The 13,820-nt window shown below is 51.6% G+C and overlaps 1 protein-coding gene across 1 annotated transcript in view; it reads left to right on the forward strand.

Moving 5' to 3' along the window:
• The window catches only part of LOC106885301 (WAS protein family homolog 1), a 45,067-nt gene extending 31,447 nt beyond the window's left edge, over window positions 1-13,620 (forward strand). Inside the window, exons 4-11 of the mRNA XM_014937375.1 lie at window positions 379-525; window positions 7,053-7,189; window positions 8,076-8,211; window positions 9,678-9,882; window positions 10,347-10,511; window positions 11,674-11,832; window positions 12,227-12,295; window positions 12,856-13,620. Of these exons, the coding sequence (XP_014792861.1) occupies window positions 379-525; window positions 7,053-7,189; window positions 8,076-8,211; window positions 9,678-9,882; window positions 10,347-10,511; window positions 11,674-11,832; window positions 12,227-12,295; window positions 12,856-13,007 (1,170 nt within the window). The 3' untranslated portion in view covers window positions 13,008-13,620. The remainder of the gene's footprint in view (window positions 1-378; window positions 526-7,052; window positions 7,190-8,075; window positions 8,212-9,677; window positions 9,883-10,346; window positions 10,512-11,673; window positions 11,833-12,226; window positions 12,296-12,855) is intronic.
• The last annotated feature ends 200 nt before the right edge of the window (window positions 13,621-13,820 follow it).

The raw sequence follows: 13,820 nt of genomic DNA on the forward strand, positions 1-13,820 counted from the left end.
TATTTGAATGAAAGCTGCTGTTGGAGAGCTTGTCCTTGGTGCATCTTAATCTTGTTGAGCTGTGTAAAACTGGTGAAAACCCTTCTTTCCCTGTTCTTCCTCCATTTAATACAGTGTTTCAAATTCCCTTACTGCCTGTGGTCACCTACAATCTCCTAGTACTTATATAAAGCGAGAAGTTCTGGCACTTCTGCTGACTGAAGTGACAGCCCATGCACGTTTGGGTGTGTGCAGATAACCCATACAAGCCTGTTGACTCCAAAGCTGTCCATTCCCACTGGCAGCACAGATTATGTGCCTTACTCAGCTCCATGTGTTTCTATAGCATAGGATTACCTAGTTGTTGGGATTCTTCAGTCCTTTCTTGTCTCTCCGCAGGTATTTTCCAGTGCCAAGTATCCGGCCCCTGAACGGCTGCAGGAGTACAGCTCAATTTTTGCTGGTGCAGAAGATCCAGCTAAACAGAAATGGCCAAGACACAAGATTCAAAGCAAACACCGAGTGCTGGATGAGAAAGCTCTGCAGGTAAGGAGGAGAACAGACCTTGAGATGAATAAGCAAAGAGAAGCTGGGAGGCTGCTAGTCTCTTTGATGAAGTAGAACAGGGCTTTAGGAGGTAGGCTGGGAGCAGAACATCTTTTCAGCTTGGCCTGTTGGCAGGAATGTTTGAGGTCAGGATGGGAAGGTTGTGGAGCTGCTGGTTTGAGAGGGCCATGTCAGTACAAGAACTTGGCGCAGTGGTTGGGTGCTCTGGGTGGCTGTTGGCTGCCAACTCTGCAGAGCAGTTCCATTTCCTGAAATGCCACCGTTTCCAGCAGCAGTGCTTGTGGGTGCTGCTGCCTGGGCTTAAGGCTTCTGCTGTGCACAGCAAGGCAGCTGCAATCAGGGCCAAAATGGTTTGAAAAAGAGTTTCTGAAGGCTCTCGTATAAGCAACGGTGAGAAGGGAAAGGTAAAAGTGCTTGTTGGTGTGTCAGGAGACAAAGGAGTTGTTAGAGCATTTCTCTGTCCCAGGAAAGTGTCATGCTTGAGTATTGAAACTCCCTGGTTCCCAGCTGAGTTTCACATCTTGGAGGAGAAGATCATTTTGCTTCATTACATCCTTTGTACTTTACTTCTCCTTTGTCTTGTGTTCAGCTGTTGTAGGTTGCAAGACGTTCAGAGGGGGTCCAAATCTCTAAGTACCCAGCACAGTTGGGGCTTCCAGGTGTGTCCATAGCACAGATGTCTGCAGGTCGTGTTGAAGGAGGTCCTGCAGTACTGAGTTTCCTTTTAGCCTGTGGATTGAGGTGCAGAGGGGCTTCTTAGGGAGGTCTGAGAAGTGGTGGGTTTGGCAGGAAACGCTGCTAAAGGAGTCTCCAACAATTTGGGACTCCCTGATTTGGAAGGAGGGGAGGAAGAGTTGCTGTGTTTGAAGTTTTAAATTTGCTGTGTATGGGCTGTGCCAGGAGTAGTGGATATACTCGTCCTGGCAGGTTAGGGGTCAACCTGTCTTCCCTGCTCTCCACCCCTAACGAGACTTCCTTCTTCATCCTTGTGTGCCTTGGCCCAAAAATAACTCTGCCACTGAATAATTTATCACGATAAACTTTCCTGAGTTTTAATGGAGTTGAGACCTCCTGCAGTGAGGTAGTGATGAATATTTCAGCCAGGCTGGGGAAGCAGGGTTGCTGGCCGAATGGACAGCTGGCAAACTCAAACAGGGTTCATGCTTCCCTCCAGCCCTGGCAGTAGGGCAGGGCAGAGCTGCGTGGGACCTGCTGCTGGCTGACCAGGGGTTGCTGGTTATGGTTGTGCTGTCCGGCTTGGTGGCCCCCATCCCATCAGAGCTTGAGGGGGGGAGCAGAGGTATGTGGTGAGTGGGCAGGGGAGATGCTCTCCCACCCTGAAGGGCTGGTGCCAGTGTGCAGGGAGGACATCAAGAAGAGCATCAGTTGGTAAAAAGCAGCGTCCGGCAAAGATCAAATGCCCACCCAGCTGGCCTGCTGGCTCCAGTAGGCTTTGGGTGCCCTTCCCCACATCCCCTGCCATCTGCCTGCAACGCCACCTCTTCCCTGTCCCAGGTGGTCTCCATACCATTGCCATCTTCTGCCCTTCTCGACCCAGGCTGCCTTCACCACAGGGACTGTGTCCAGTTTTGGGCCCCCTACCACAAGAGGGACATTGAGGTGCTGGAGCAGGTCCAGAGAAGGGCAACGAAGCTGGTGAGGGGTCTGGAGCACAAGTCTTACTGAGGGAGCTGGGGTTGTTCAGTCTGGGGAAGAGGAGACTGAGGGGAGACCTTATCGCTCTGTACAAGTACCTGAAAGGAGGGTGTAGAGAGGCGGGGGTCGGTCTCTTCTTCCAAGCTACAGACGATAGGACAAGGGGTAATGGCTTCAAGTTGCGCCAGGGGAAGTTCAGGTTGGATATTAGGAAACATTTCTTTACTGGGAGGGTTGTCAGGCACTGGAACAGCCTGCCCAGGGAGGTGGTGGAGTCACCATCCCTGGAGGTATTTAAGAAACGTGTAGACATGGCTCTTCAGGGCATGCTCTAGTGCCCAAGATTATTGGTTTGTGGTGGGATGTTGTGTGGGTGGGTGATAGTTTTGGTTTGGTTGTTGTTGTTGTGTGTTTAGGTGGTGTTTTTGGTTGGTTTTTTTGGTTGGTTTTTTTTTTGTTGTTGTGGTTGGACTCGATGATCTCTGAGGTCCCTTCCAACCACTACGATTCTGTGATTCTGTGACTTTCTTGCAGGCCCCATGGGATGTTTGTATTTATTCCTCCCCTCCTGTGACCCACCTTTTGATCCTCCCTTGGGGTTGCTGATCTTTCTCTGCCTTTGCTGACCCTGCCTCATGCAGTTGGTCTTGTCACACGTGCCAAGCTCACGCACACGGTGGCTCCTGCAGCTTTTCCATGGGGCAGGAGGATGCTGTGGTGCTGGCGAGGGGCTGTCAGCTGATGGACGATGGAGGTGCCTGCCCCAGGAGCAGCTGGTGTGTTGAGTGGGGCTCAGCGCAGCCCAGCTCTGACCACCTTCCATGGGGACAGGCTTTGGTCGGCCGTAGCCGAGCACGGAGCCTGACGTGCTTTGCAGTAATGAAATGTGACAGAGGGAAGTCTAATGTTTGCATTTATGCCCTCCTCAATTATTCAGGGCTTTCAGCAGAGGCTCGCTGCCTGTTTTCACTTCTAATGAGGGCCTCTTTGCTGGGAGCAGTCGCAGTGGCCTTTGCTGGCTTCACACACACACACACACACACACGCACCCCCCCACCAGGAGAGCAAGCTCTGCTCTTTTCAGTTTGAGGGTAAGTGGTGGCAGCCTCTGCTCAGCGCCCGGGGTTTGTGCTCTGTGGGGAAAGCAGCCGAGTTAGAAATACACGTGGTTCTGCAGTTCATTTGAAAATGCATCCCTCCTGGGAAATTCTCCTTTATCCCCCTCCGCACCCCAAGGGAGTGAAAACTCAGCTGCTGAGAGGACGCTGTTTGGGCTGGTAAGCACTGGTGGATAAGAGTGCCAGAAATGGAGTCACAGAATCACAGAATCTTCATGGTTGGAAGGGATCTTTGAGATCATCGAGTCCAACCACAAAATTAAAAAAAAAAGCCAAAAAACAAAACCACAAGCCCCACAAACAGACACAAACCAGCAATCTTGAGCACTAGAGCATGTCCTGAAGTGCCCACATCTACACATTTCTTAAATACCTCCAGGGATGGTGACTCCACCACCTCCCTGGGCAGGCTGTTCCAGTGCCTGACCACTCTCCCAGTAAAGTAATTCTTCCTGGTATCTAATCTAAACCTCCTCTGCCACAACGTCAGACCATTTCCTCTGGTCCTGTCTTTATTCCCTTGGGAGAAGAGGCCAACCCCCACCTCTCTACACCCTCCTTTCAGGTAGTTGTAGAGGGCAATGAGGTCTCCCCTCAGCCTCCTCTTCTCCAAACTAAACATGCCCAGTTCCCTCAGCCTCCCCTCACAGGACCCTGTTCTCCAGACCCCTCACCAGCTTGGTGGCTCTCCTCTGGACACGCCCCAGCAGCTCAATGTCCTTCCTGTAGTGAGGGGCCCAGAACTGAACACAGGTACTTGAGGTGAGGCTTCACCAGTGTCCAGTACAGAGGCATGATGACTTCCCTACTCCTGCTGGCCATGCCGTTGGCCTTCTTGGCCACCTGGGCACACTGCTGGCTCATGTTAAGCCGGCTGTCCACCAACACCCCCAGGTCCTTTTCTGCTGGGCAGCTTTCCAGCCACTCTTCCCCAAGCCTATAGCATTGCCTGGGGTGGTTGTGACCAAAATGCAGGACCCAGCACTTGACCTTATTAAACCTCATCCCATTGGCCTTGGCCCATTGATCTAACCTGTCCAGATCCCTCTGGAGAGCCTTCCAACCCTCAAGCAGATCAACACTCCCACCTAGTTTGGTGTCATCTGCAAACTTACTGAGGAGTCCTTGTGGGTAAGCCTGCAAAGCCACTTGCTTTGCACGTTGCTGTGGTAGCAGGTAGGTAGCATTCGGCAGTGAGCTGCAGCCCTGTGGGGCTTTTAGTTGCTGGGCACTGGCCGTGTAGTGGGACCTGTGTCTGGGTGCTGCAAGTGCCCCTCAGAAGGCTGGAAAATAAGGTAGGAGACATACTCTGCCTGGGCTTGGGAAGAGGTTCAAGAAAATGTTATGGTCCATGGCTGGAGTAACCTTGCAAGGCTTCAAAAATGTCAGTAACATGGTATGTCCTTGTGAATTACGCCTCTCCTGGAGTCCACCATGGGCACGGGGAGGCTGAACCAGCTTTTTGGCACTTGGTCATCTTCAAGTGCCTTTCCAGCTAGCCTCTGCATGCCATTGCTATGGGGGGAATGGAGTTTCTGGTATATCACACCAATTCCCTTTTGTAATAGTGTGTGCTTAATTAAACTTAAGAACCTGGGTGACTTGATAGATTTTTAATATATTTTTATTTCTTCTTTCTTACGAAGGAAAACGCCTGGAAATGCAGCATCCTTAAGGGCATGATCCTGCCAGGTGCCAAACCCCACATTGGGGTGCTTGAGCTTTCAGGTGTCCCCCATGACTTCAGTATGTCAAGGCTGCTGAACCTTTGGCTTAAGACCTTAATGTCCCCATGAGAAAACTAAATTTTTAAGTGGCATGTTAACTTGTGGAATTCATGGTTGCAGGATATTATTGACAGCATGTAGCTGTTCTAAAATTGCAAACCAGATCTAGCTCCTTGAATAAGACCAGCACTTTGGTAGCATTTAAATTAAAAGGATTATGTAAAGCCTCATGTTTCAGAGTAATACTCATGCTTAGTGCTTTTATAACTTCCTTAGATGAGACTTATAAGTAAATGTAGGTAATGGTTGGTTTCTCACTACGCCCTTAAAGTGACGCACAATCTTCCAGTGCTAATTGAAATCTACAAAGAGAGAATTAAAAATATATATATATGACTTGAGGGCTAACTGTGTGTGAACAGTTCTAGCAAAAACATCAGTACTCCCTCATGCTTAAAAAATTAAACATTGAGAAATGAATATTAATGATCAAAAGAACCTTTATTTTTGAATCTCTGCTTTTACAGTCTCTAAATAACAATTTATATGTTTTTGCCTTCTTGCTTCTGTAAAAATTCAATATGTTTCAGTATATTTTTCACAAGTTGGAATGTGTTATTTGGGGGGGGAAATATTAAATCAAAACCTCCCAGGTCCTTTTTTACAGCATTTCATAGACTCAGAGCATCATACAAACTCTGAGTGGATTAACTGAGCTGTGACTAAGCCATTTCCCAGGATTTCTGGCTACCAAATTCAAGACTGAAATTTCAATCAGCAGAAACCGCTTATATCGCTGAGATGTGGTCTTAAAACTGAATGTGATGGTCTCTATTTCCATCATACAACTAAAAAAAAGGGAAGAAGGACTGGGAGGGTGGGATAGGGCAGGGATGCTGGAAGTAGTGAGGCGGTAGGAAGCTGCGGACGGTATTTGGAGTGGCTTGTTTGGTCATCTTCTGGTGACAGAAGTAAACCTCAGGAGCGTGGCCAATTATTTAATCTGACAACCTGTCCTGGTTAGTGCTCTGGTTTCTTCTGGTATGAACGCTTACCACCCCACAGCTGCCAGGCTGCTGCTTGTCCTAGTTTGTGAAGGAGGAACAGGAGCTGTGAAGGGGCTGAGGAAAGACGTGGGGAGGGGTCTGGGGTGGAGGTTTGTCCATCCCGGGCTGTCTCTGGGTTCAGGATCTCCTCCCTCTACAGCAAAGCTTGCTGTGGGCACTGAGCTTCATCCCCCAGAGCATCTGGCAGCGGGCGCTGTCACGCTGGCTGGAGCACTGGTCTGATCTGGGATGGCAATTCCTGTGCTCTATAAAAGTCAAGCAGTTCAGATGTAATAAGTCCTTTTCTAAAGGGAGCTCTATTTATTATGCATGAAGTTTTAGAACCGAGAGAGAGGAGATTTCAGTTCATTAGAGTTGAAAACTCCTGCAAATCCCTTAGGCTTTGCAAAACCATCTGGCACACGTTCCACCCTGCGCGCTGCCTTCTGCCTGATCTCTTGCCTAGTGCAGGCACTCTCTTTTCTCCTAACCTCGTTTTCCTTTGCCTTCCCACCCCACCGGTGGGATCAAATCTCTTAAAACATCAGCTGAAGGCAGCAGAGGGGAGGTAATAGAGGTGTTTGGGGGACTCTGCCTGCATGAAAATGTCTGGTAGTTGGAGACACCGTGACAAGTGCCTTTTAGATTCTGGTGCTTGATCCCTGTCTCTGGCTGTAGAGCCCAAGTGGTTGTTTTATTTTGGTGGATCCTTGCCACAGCACCACCTGTTCAGTGTGACCCAAAAGCCCATGCCATAAGCCTGAGCTGCTGAGATTTGTCATGAGTGTGGGGTTGCAATGTGGTCCCTGTGCTTCCTTGCTCACAGGGAGGTGGAGAGGGAGGAGTAGGGTTCCCAGACCATGCAGTGGATCCAGCAGTGTGGGTCGTGGTGGCTGGGGAGAGCTGTCTCAGCAGCTTTGATGTTAGCGTCTTACCACCTGTTATCTGTCTTCTTGCAGGAGAAGCTCAAGTACTTCCCTGTGTGTGTGAGCACCAAAGTTCACCAGGAGGATGACGCAGAAGAAGGCCTTGGCAGCCTCCCCAGGAACATCAGCTCCCTCAGCTCACTGCTGCTCTTCAATACCACTGAGAACTTGTGAGAGCTCACCTGCCCCTGCTTGTCCTCAGAGGAGCTTTCCCTTCCCCAGGGCAGCAATAACCGCTTGCTTTCCTGGGTGTCTTGCATACCAGACTCCTGATGGGACAGGGTTTGGTACCTCTCTGTTGGCTTCCAGCTAGCAACCCTTTCTTCCCCATTCTTCCCCTTAGGTGGAAGGAGTTGTCTTGTCTGCACCTGATCTTCCATTTACCTGCTTTCAATGACATTTTGCACTTCCCTTCCCTTAGTTTTTCCTGTCATCCCCCTGTAATTCCTCTCCAGCCTTGAGAGCTGCTGTCACTCCTGCCCTTCTCTGCCCCATATGCCAGCCTAGGTACTGCTCCTTCTCCTCATGATTCCTCACTGCTTTTGTGTCTCCACTGCCTCCCTCACTGCAGTTCCCTTTCCCATTGGGCTTTGCCTCATGGTTCCCCCTTCTGTTACACTGAAGAGCTTCTTTAAGCACTTCTTGAGCTTTCAGCTGCTGGACCTCCCCTTTCTTCTCCCGAGCCATAGATTATTTCCCCTCTTTGTCTTTCCTTGAGTGACAAGTCACCAGGAGGTACTGGTGTTCTAATGCAGCCTGTAGGATGGTTTCAGGCCAGGTGGTGGGAAGGGGAGAGCTTGATGATGAAGGCAATGCAGTGGGGCTTTGCTTTTGGAGGAACACGGAGGCTATGCTGGGAGGGTGAGGAGCTGATTGCCTCCTGGTTGTGGAGGGGTGGAGGCAGGAAAATGGGGCTAAAAGATGGAAACTGGAAAGCCCAATGTGTTCCACCTGAGTGAGTCAGGGGGTCTCCTCCAAGGCTTTCTTGGGTATGCTGTTTCTTCTGGCCTTGGCGCTCGAGGCATCATCACTGAAATACTTGTCCTCTACCCTTAGGTACAAGAAGTATGTTTTCCTGGATCCTCTGGCTGGAGCAGTGACCAAGACCCATGTGGCTCTGGAAACAGAGACAGAAGAGAAGCTCTTTGATGCTCCTCTCTCCATCACTGAAAGGGGACAGCTGGACCGACAGGTGAGACGTAGCTGTGGGGATGCAGCTGGTTCCCCTTCTGAGGATTGTGTTCAGCTCTCTGAGGGTAGAGGGCTTCTGTAGGAGAGCAGGTAGGAGAATGGCCCCACATGGGGCTGCGGAGCATCTCACTTATCAGGAGGACTTCAAGTTGCGCCAGGGGAAGTTCAGGTTGGATATTAGGAAACATCTCTTTACTGAAAGGGTTGTCAGGCATTGGAATGGACTGCCCAGGGAGGTGGTGGAGTCACCATCCCTGGAGATATTTAAGAAACGTGTAGACATGGCTCTTCAGGGCATGCTCTAGTGCCCAAGATTATTGGTTTGTGGTGGGATGTTGTGTGGGTGGGAGATGGTTTTGGTTTGGTTGTTGTTGCTGTGTGTTTAGGGGGTGGGTGGTCTGTGACTTTGTCCATTTTTGTGCTTGAATTCCTGGTGTGAGCCTGATGGGTGAGACGAAAACCCTCAAATTTGGCAAGTGTTTCTCTCTGCTCACGTCTTTGCTGAGTGGTGTGGGAAGAGTAATGTGATACCGATTCACCTTGCTGATGGACCTCAGGGCTGTAGAGGAGTTTGGAGGCTCCATCACTTGATTATTTTATATTTTTTTTTGCATCTCCTTTGTGCTAACTCCCGAGCCTTGTGAGGAGTCTGAGGGTGAGGTACCACTGCTAGAAAGTGCCTGGGAGGAGGCGTGATCCCCATCGTTCCTGCTGGGAAGGGGCACTGCCCCTCTGTGGTTTGGGGCTGGGAAAAGGAGCTTGGGAATCATTTGTTCATCCTGTTGGACTGGAGGAGACAGCAGTGTCTATAGTAAACAAAACCCTTTAGATTATAGGTTTGTGGTGGGGTGTAGTATGTGGGGTTGTGGGTGTGGGGTTTAGTTGGTGGGTGGTGGTTTTGGGTTTGTTGTTTTTGTGGTGGTTGTGTGTTTTGGGGTTTTTTTTTTGTTTTTTTTGGTTTGGGTTTTTTTTGTGGTTGGACTCGATGATCTCGGAGGTCCCTTCCAACCACTAAGATTCTGTGATTCTGTGATTTACAGTGCACCTTCGGTACTGTTTTCCCTGTGTGTTAAACACAAAACCAAACCTCTGTAACCACTTGGTTTTGCTGCTCCTGAATCTTAATCTCAGATAAGGTTCTGGCATCATTCTCTTCTGGAGGAGATGGATGTCGGATGGAAAGCTGGTGCATGAAACCTTCAGAGGAGCAGAGAGTTGACTTGCAAGAAACTAGGAAGAGTCCTGCACCTCTCCCTCCTCCTGTGTTTTCCAAGTCTGGTCTGCAGGAGATAGCCTCCGCAGAGGGAGTTGCCACAGGACAAGAGCAGAGAGTTGCAGGGGTAGCTGATGAGAGGCCACTGCTCCAAGGCAGACAAGCCCAGCTGTGACTGCTGCTCAGGCTGTTCCCTGTAAGAGAAAGCAAGTGCATAGTCACTGCCTTATCTTTTTGGTTTGGGTTTCTTTTAGGTGGCTGAAAATTACTTCTACGTGCCGGATCTGGGCCAGGTCCCCGAGATAGATGTGCCATCCTACCTGCCAGACCTGCCTGGCATCGCTGCAGATCTCATGTACAGTGCTGACCTGGGCCCCGGCATCGCTCCGTCCGCCCCGAGCAGCGCCATTCCGGAGCTGCCCACCTTCAACACTGAGTCAGCAGAGCCTCTGCAACCAGGTATTTCCAGTCCCCGCCCCCGGGACCCTCTGAAGGGGGAAGGCAGTGATTGATTGCTAGAAGGTGGAGACAAAGCAGAAAGTCCCTTGGTGGAGATGTCAAGGTGGACGTTGGAGATACCTCTGGCTTGTGCTTGGGCCTGAGTCAAAGCTGCAACCCGCTCAAGGGCTGGCCAGGCTCCAGGCATGGCTAGGGAGGAGGGAACGGGTGCAGGGACTGGCCTCCTGGCAGCCTGGTGGGATGTCCTTGGGCAAGCGAGGCAGGAGGAGGGGGTAGGGGAATCTCAAACCCTGCCTCTGCTCTGCCTGCTCCTAAGAGATGCTGCACGGGGTGGGAGCGTTGTGCTGCACAGTGTGTGCTGAGGAGACTGATCTGTTGCTGCTGAGGCACACGAAGCTCTGAGCTGAAGCTCTCAGTGTGCTGTCCTCTGGGACTCTTCAGATGCAACTTCTTTCATCTTTCAGACCTTCAAGGTGCTGAGCTACCGCCGCCTCCTCCACCGCCGCCTCCTCCACCGCCTCCTGTTATGCCAACTACTGTGCCTCCTCCGCCACCCCTGCCCCAGGCCACAGCCCCCTCGGAGCCAGCCCGGACAGCGAGCGAGGAGAGCAGCCATGCAGTGCCTGCAGGTAAGGGCTGGGCATCTCCACAGCTTCACCAGCAGAATCTGACTCTTTGGCTTCAGCCCATGTCATAGAATCATATGGGGTTGGAAGGGACCTCTGGAGATCATCTAGTCCAACCCCCCCGCCAGAGCAGGTCTACCTAGAGCAGGTTGCACAGGAACGTGTCCAGGCAGGTTTTGAATGTCTCCAGAGAAGGAGACTCCACCATCTCTCTGGGCAGCTTGTTCCAGTGCTCTACTACTCTCACAGTAAAGAAGTTCGTCCTCACGTTGAGGTGGAACTTCTTATGCTCAAGTTTGTGCCCCGTTCCTCTTGTCCTGTCACTGGGCACCACTGAAAAAAGACCAGCCCCATCCTCTTGACACCCTCCCTTTAAGTATTTATAGGCATTGATTAGATCCCTCCTAAGTCTTCTCAAGACTAAAAAGACCCAAGTCCCTCAGCCTCTCCTCATAAGGGAGATGCTCCAGGCCCCTCATCATCTTTGTGGCCCTTTGCTGTACCCTCTCCAGCAGTTCCCTGTCCTTCTTGAACTGGGGGGCCCAGAACTGGACAGAGTGCTCCAGATGGGGCCTCACCAGGGCAGAGCAGAGGGGCAGGATGACCTCCCTCGACCTGCTGGCCACGCTTTTCTTGATGCCCCCCAGGATGCCGTTGGCCTTCTTGGCCACAAGAGCACATTGATGGCTCATGGTCATCCTGTTGTCCACCAGGACTCCCAGGTCTTTCTCCTCAGAGCTGCTCTCCAGCAGGTCAGCCCCCAGCCCGTACTGGTGCAGGGGGTTATTTCTCCCCAGGTGCAGCACCCTACACTTGCCCTTGTTGAAGTTTATTAGGTTTTTCTTTGCCCAGCTCTCCAGCAGAACCATGTCCTTGGTTGGTTCTCTGGGGCTTCCCGGCCTTCCAGCAGAGGAGGGAAACTGTGGTGGGAGGGGAAGCTGCTCCCACCTGCCTGGGAGCTGCAAGCCTTTGGGTTTCCCCTTGGCAGGGATGCTGCTGGCTGGGCTGAGTGTCAGCCCATCACTGAGAGGTGTCTGGGCCTGGCTCACAGCCCTGAGCAGAAGCTGGTGGAGCTATAGGAGCAGCCCTTTCCATGGGGATTTGTCTGGGCCTGTAGGTGCTGCATTGACCTGTGGCTTCTGCCTGTCCTTCCTTGTCCCTGCAGCTTCGGTCCAGGGAGCCCCAAAGGAGGTGGTGAACCCCTCTACTGGGCGTGCCAGTCTCCTGGAGTCCATCCGCCAGGCCGGTGGCATTGGGAAGGCCAACCTCCGCAGCGTCAAGGAGAGGAAGCTGGAGAAGAAGAAGCAAAAGGAACAAGAACAAGGTGCTGAGGCTTTTTAGCAGAAGGGATCTCCCTTGCTGTCTGCTCCAGGGTGGGAAAGTGTGGGTCTGGGGGGAGGTGGACGAGCCAGGAAGACAGTGAACGTCCAGAACAGAACGGTGTCTCTCCTCACGGGCTGGCGTAGGTCTTGGGTGGTTCACACTCAGCCAAAGCTCTGTGAAGCTGCTAAACCCCACCTGCCAGAAGGGCAGTTCGTGTACACCTGAAACTGGACTATAGTGGGAAAGATTAGGGGTGTGACACAACATTAGAAAGGGTTTTATTTGGTATTTTTTTCCCTTTAATGTGAAGGCAGTGTTGCAGGAGAATGCTTTCGCCGTAGTGGTGGGTTCAGACTGATGATGCTTCTTCTCTGACTTGTTTTGCTCTTTTTCAGTGCGAGCTACGGGACAAGGTGGTGATTTGATGTCAGACCTCTTCAACAAACTGGTGCTGAGGCGCAAAGGTACCGTCCCGCAGGGTGGGAAGCTCCTGTCCCCTGGGAAAGAGAGAGAGAGCCCTTCCTGGCACCTCCCTTGTGTCAGCCACGGCCCTAGAGACACAGAGAGGCTTTTCCCCAGCACGTGTGTCCTTACAGAGGGTGAGCAGAGGAATCTCCACCTCAAGTCCAGCTGGAGGCACCACAAGAGGTTGTGTGTCTGAGGCAGAAGACAGGCTCTGAAAGCTACCTCTGGAGAAGGGACAGCCCCTGTCCTTTCTGATTCGGTGCTGGGGCAGTTGGGCTCCTTGCCCACGGGGGCACCTGAGTTGCCTCGAGGTTGTGGCAGGTACCCAGTGCATTTAGGGCCAGTGTCACCCCCTCACACCTGGCACAGGAGGGCATGGGCTTGCTCAGGTGGAGCTTTAGTTAAATGACCCCTCACAAAGGGTTGTGGCAGGGTTTAAAGGTATTAACCTACTTGCCTGGGTCACCTGGATGCTGTGGGTTGTCTCCACCCCTTTGCTGAGCCTCCGTGTTCTCTACTCCCCAGGTGTCACTTACTGGTGATTTTTCTTCCCTCACAGGTATTTCAGGGAAAGGGCCGGGAGCCTCTGGAAATCCCGATGCTCCTGGAAGTCCTGCTGGTGCCTTTGCTCGTATGTCGGACTCAATACCACCCCTCCCACCCCCACAGCAGCCTGCAGGGGAGGAGGATGAGGATGACTGGGAGTCCTAGACGGGGGTCAGTTGAGTGTCAGTGTGAATCCCAGGACTCTTGAACTCTAAGCACCTTTGAGAGACACTAGCCTGTAGAAGTCCCTCCTGGAGGGAGGCAGTGGGACACCACTGTATCTTTTTGGAGAAGAGCAGGAGCAAGAGGAGCTTATAGTTAGCAGTAAGGAGTTTGTCTGCTGTTTTTCACCCCAAATACTACATTCCATCTCCAGTGCTGCTGCTCACGCTGGCACAATAAATCCTGCCTTAGCTGGCGGGCAGCGGGGCAGGGTGTGCTCAGAGGATCAGAACTAGTGTTGCTCCTGATTTAAAAGGCCCTCAGTCTTTCCTAATGTGACTGGTGATGACTGCAAAAGCATCTCTCGCAGGCACACAGCCCTTGCCTCATTTGTCTCCGTGCTCATTGCTTGCTGAAGCTCCTGTTTGCTTGGTTGTCACTAGAAGAGAGAAGGAGAGTGTGTGTGTCTCTTCCTGGGGGTTTAATTCCTGGTGCCTCTGCACTTGATGGTTTCTTTCTCTCCCTGGCTTACGGTAATTCTTTGCCTATTGCTGTCTGGAAAAAAAGTCAATAAATTTGCAGGAAGCAGGTCCTTGCAGCCTTTGCTTTGGTATAAGCAGGAAGTTGTGCTCAATTATGTGTCTTAAGGGCAAGCCCAGGTGTCCCCCACTCCCACTCTCAGTGGGGTGAAGGCAGAGATTGTGCCAGAGGGTGGGGTTTGTGTCTCTGAAGGAGCAGGAGACTCATCAAGGAAGTTTCTCAGAATCAGCTGCTTCTTTTCCTGTGGGGCTAATTAACATATAGGGAGTGGGTACC

Source organism: Calidris pugnax, unplaced genomic scaffold (assembly GCF_001431845.1).
Source record: "Calidris pugnax isolate Ruff unplaced genomic scaffold, ASM143184v1 scaffold1, whole genome shotgun sequence".
In the NCBI taxonomy this organism is placed as follows: domain Eukaryota; kingdom Metazoa; phylum Chordata; class Aves; order Charadriiformes; family Scolopacidae; genus Calidris; species Calidris pugnax.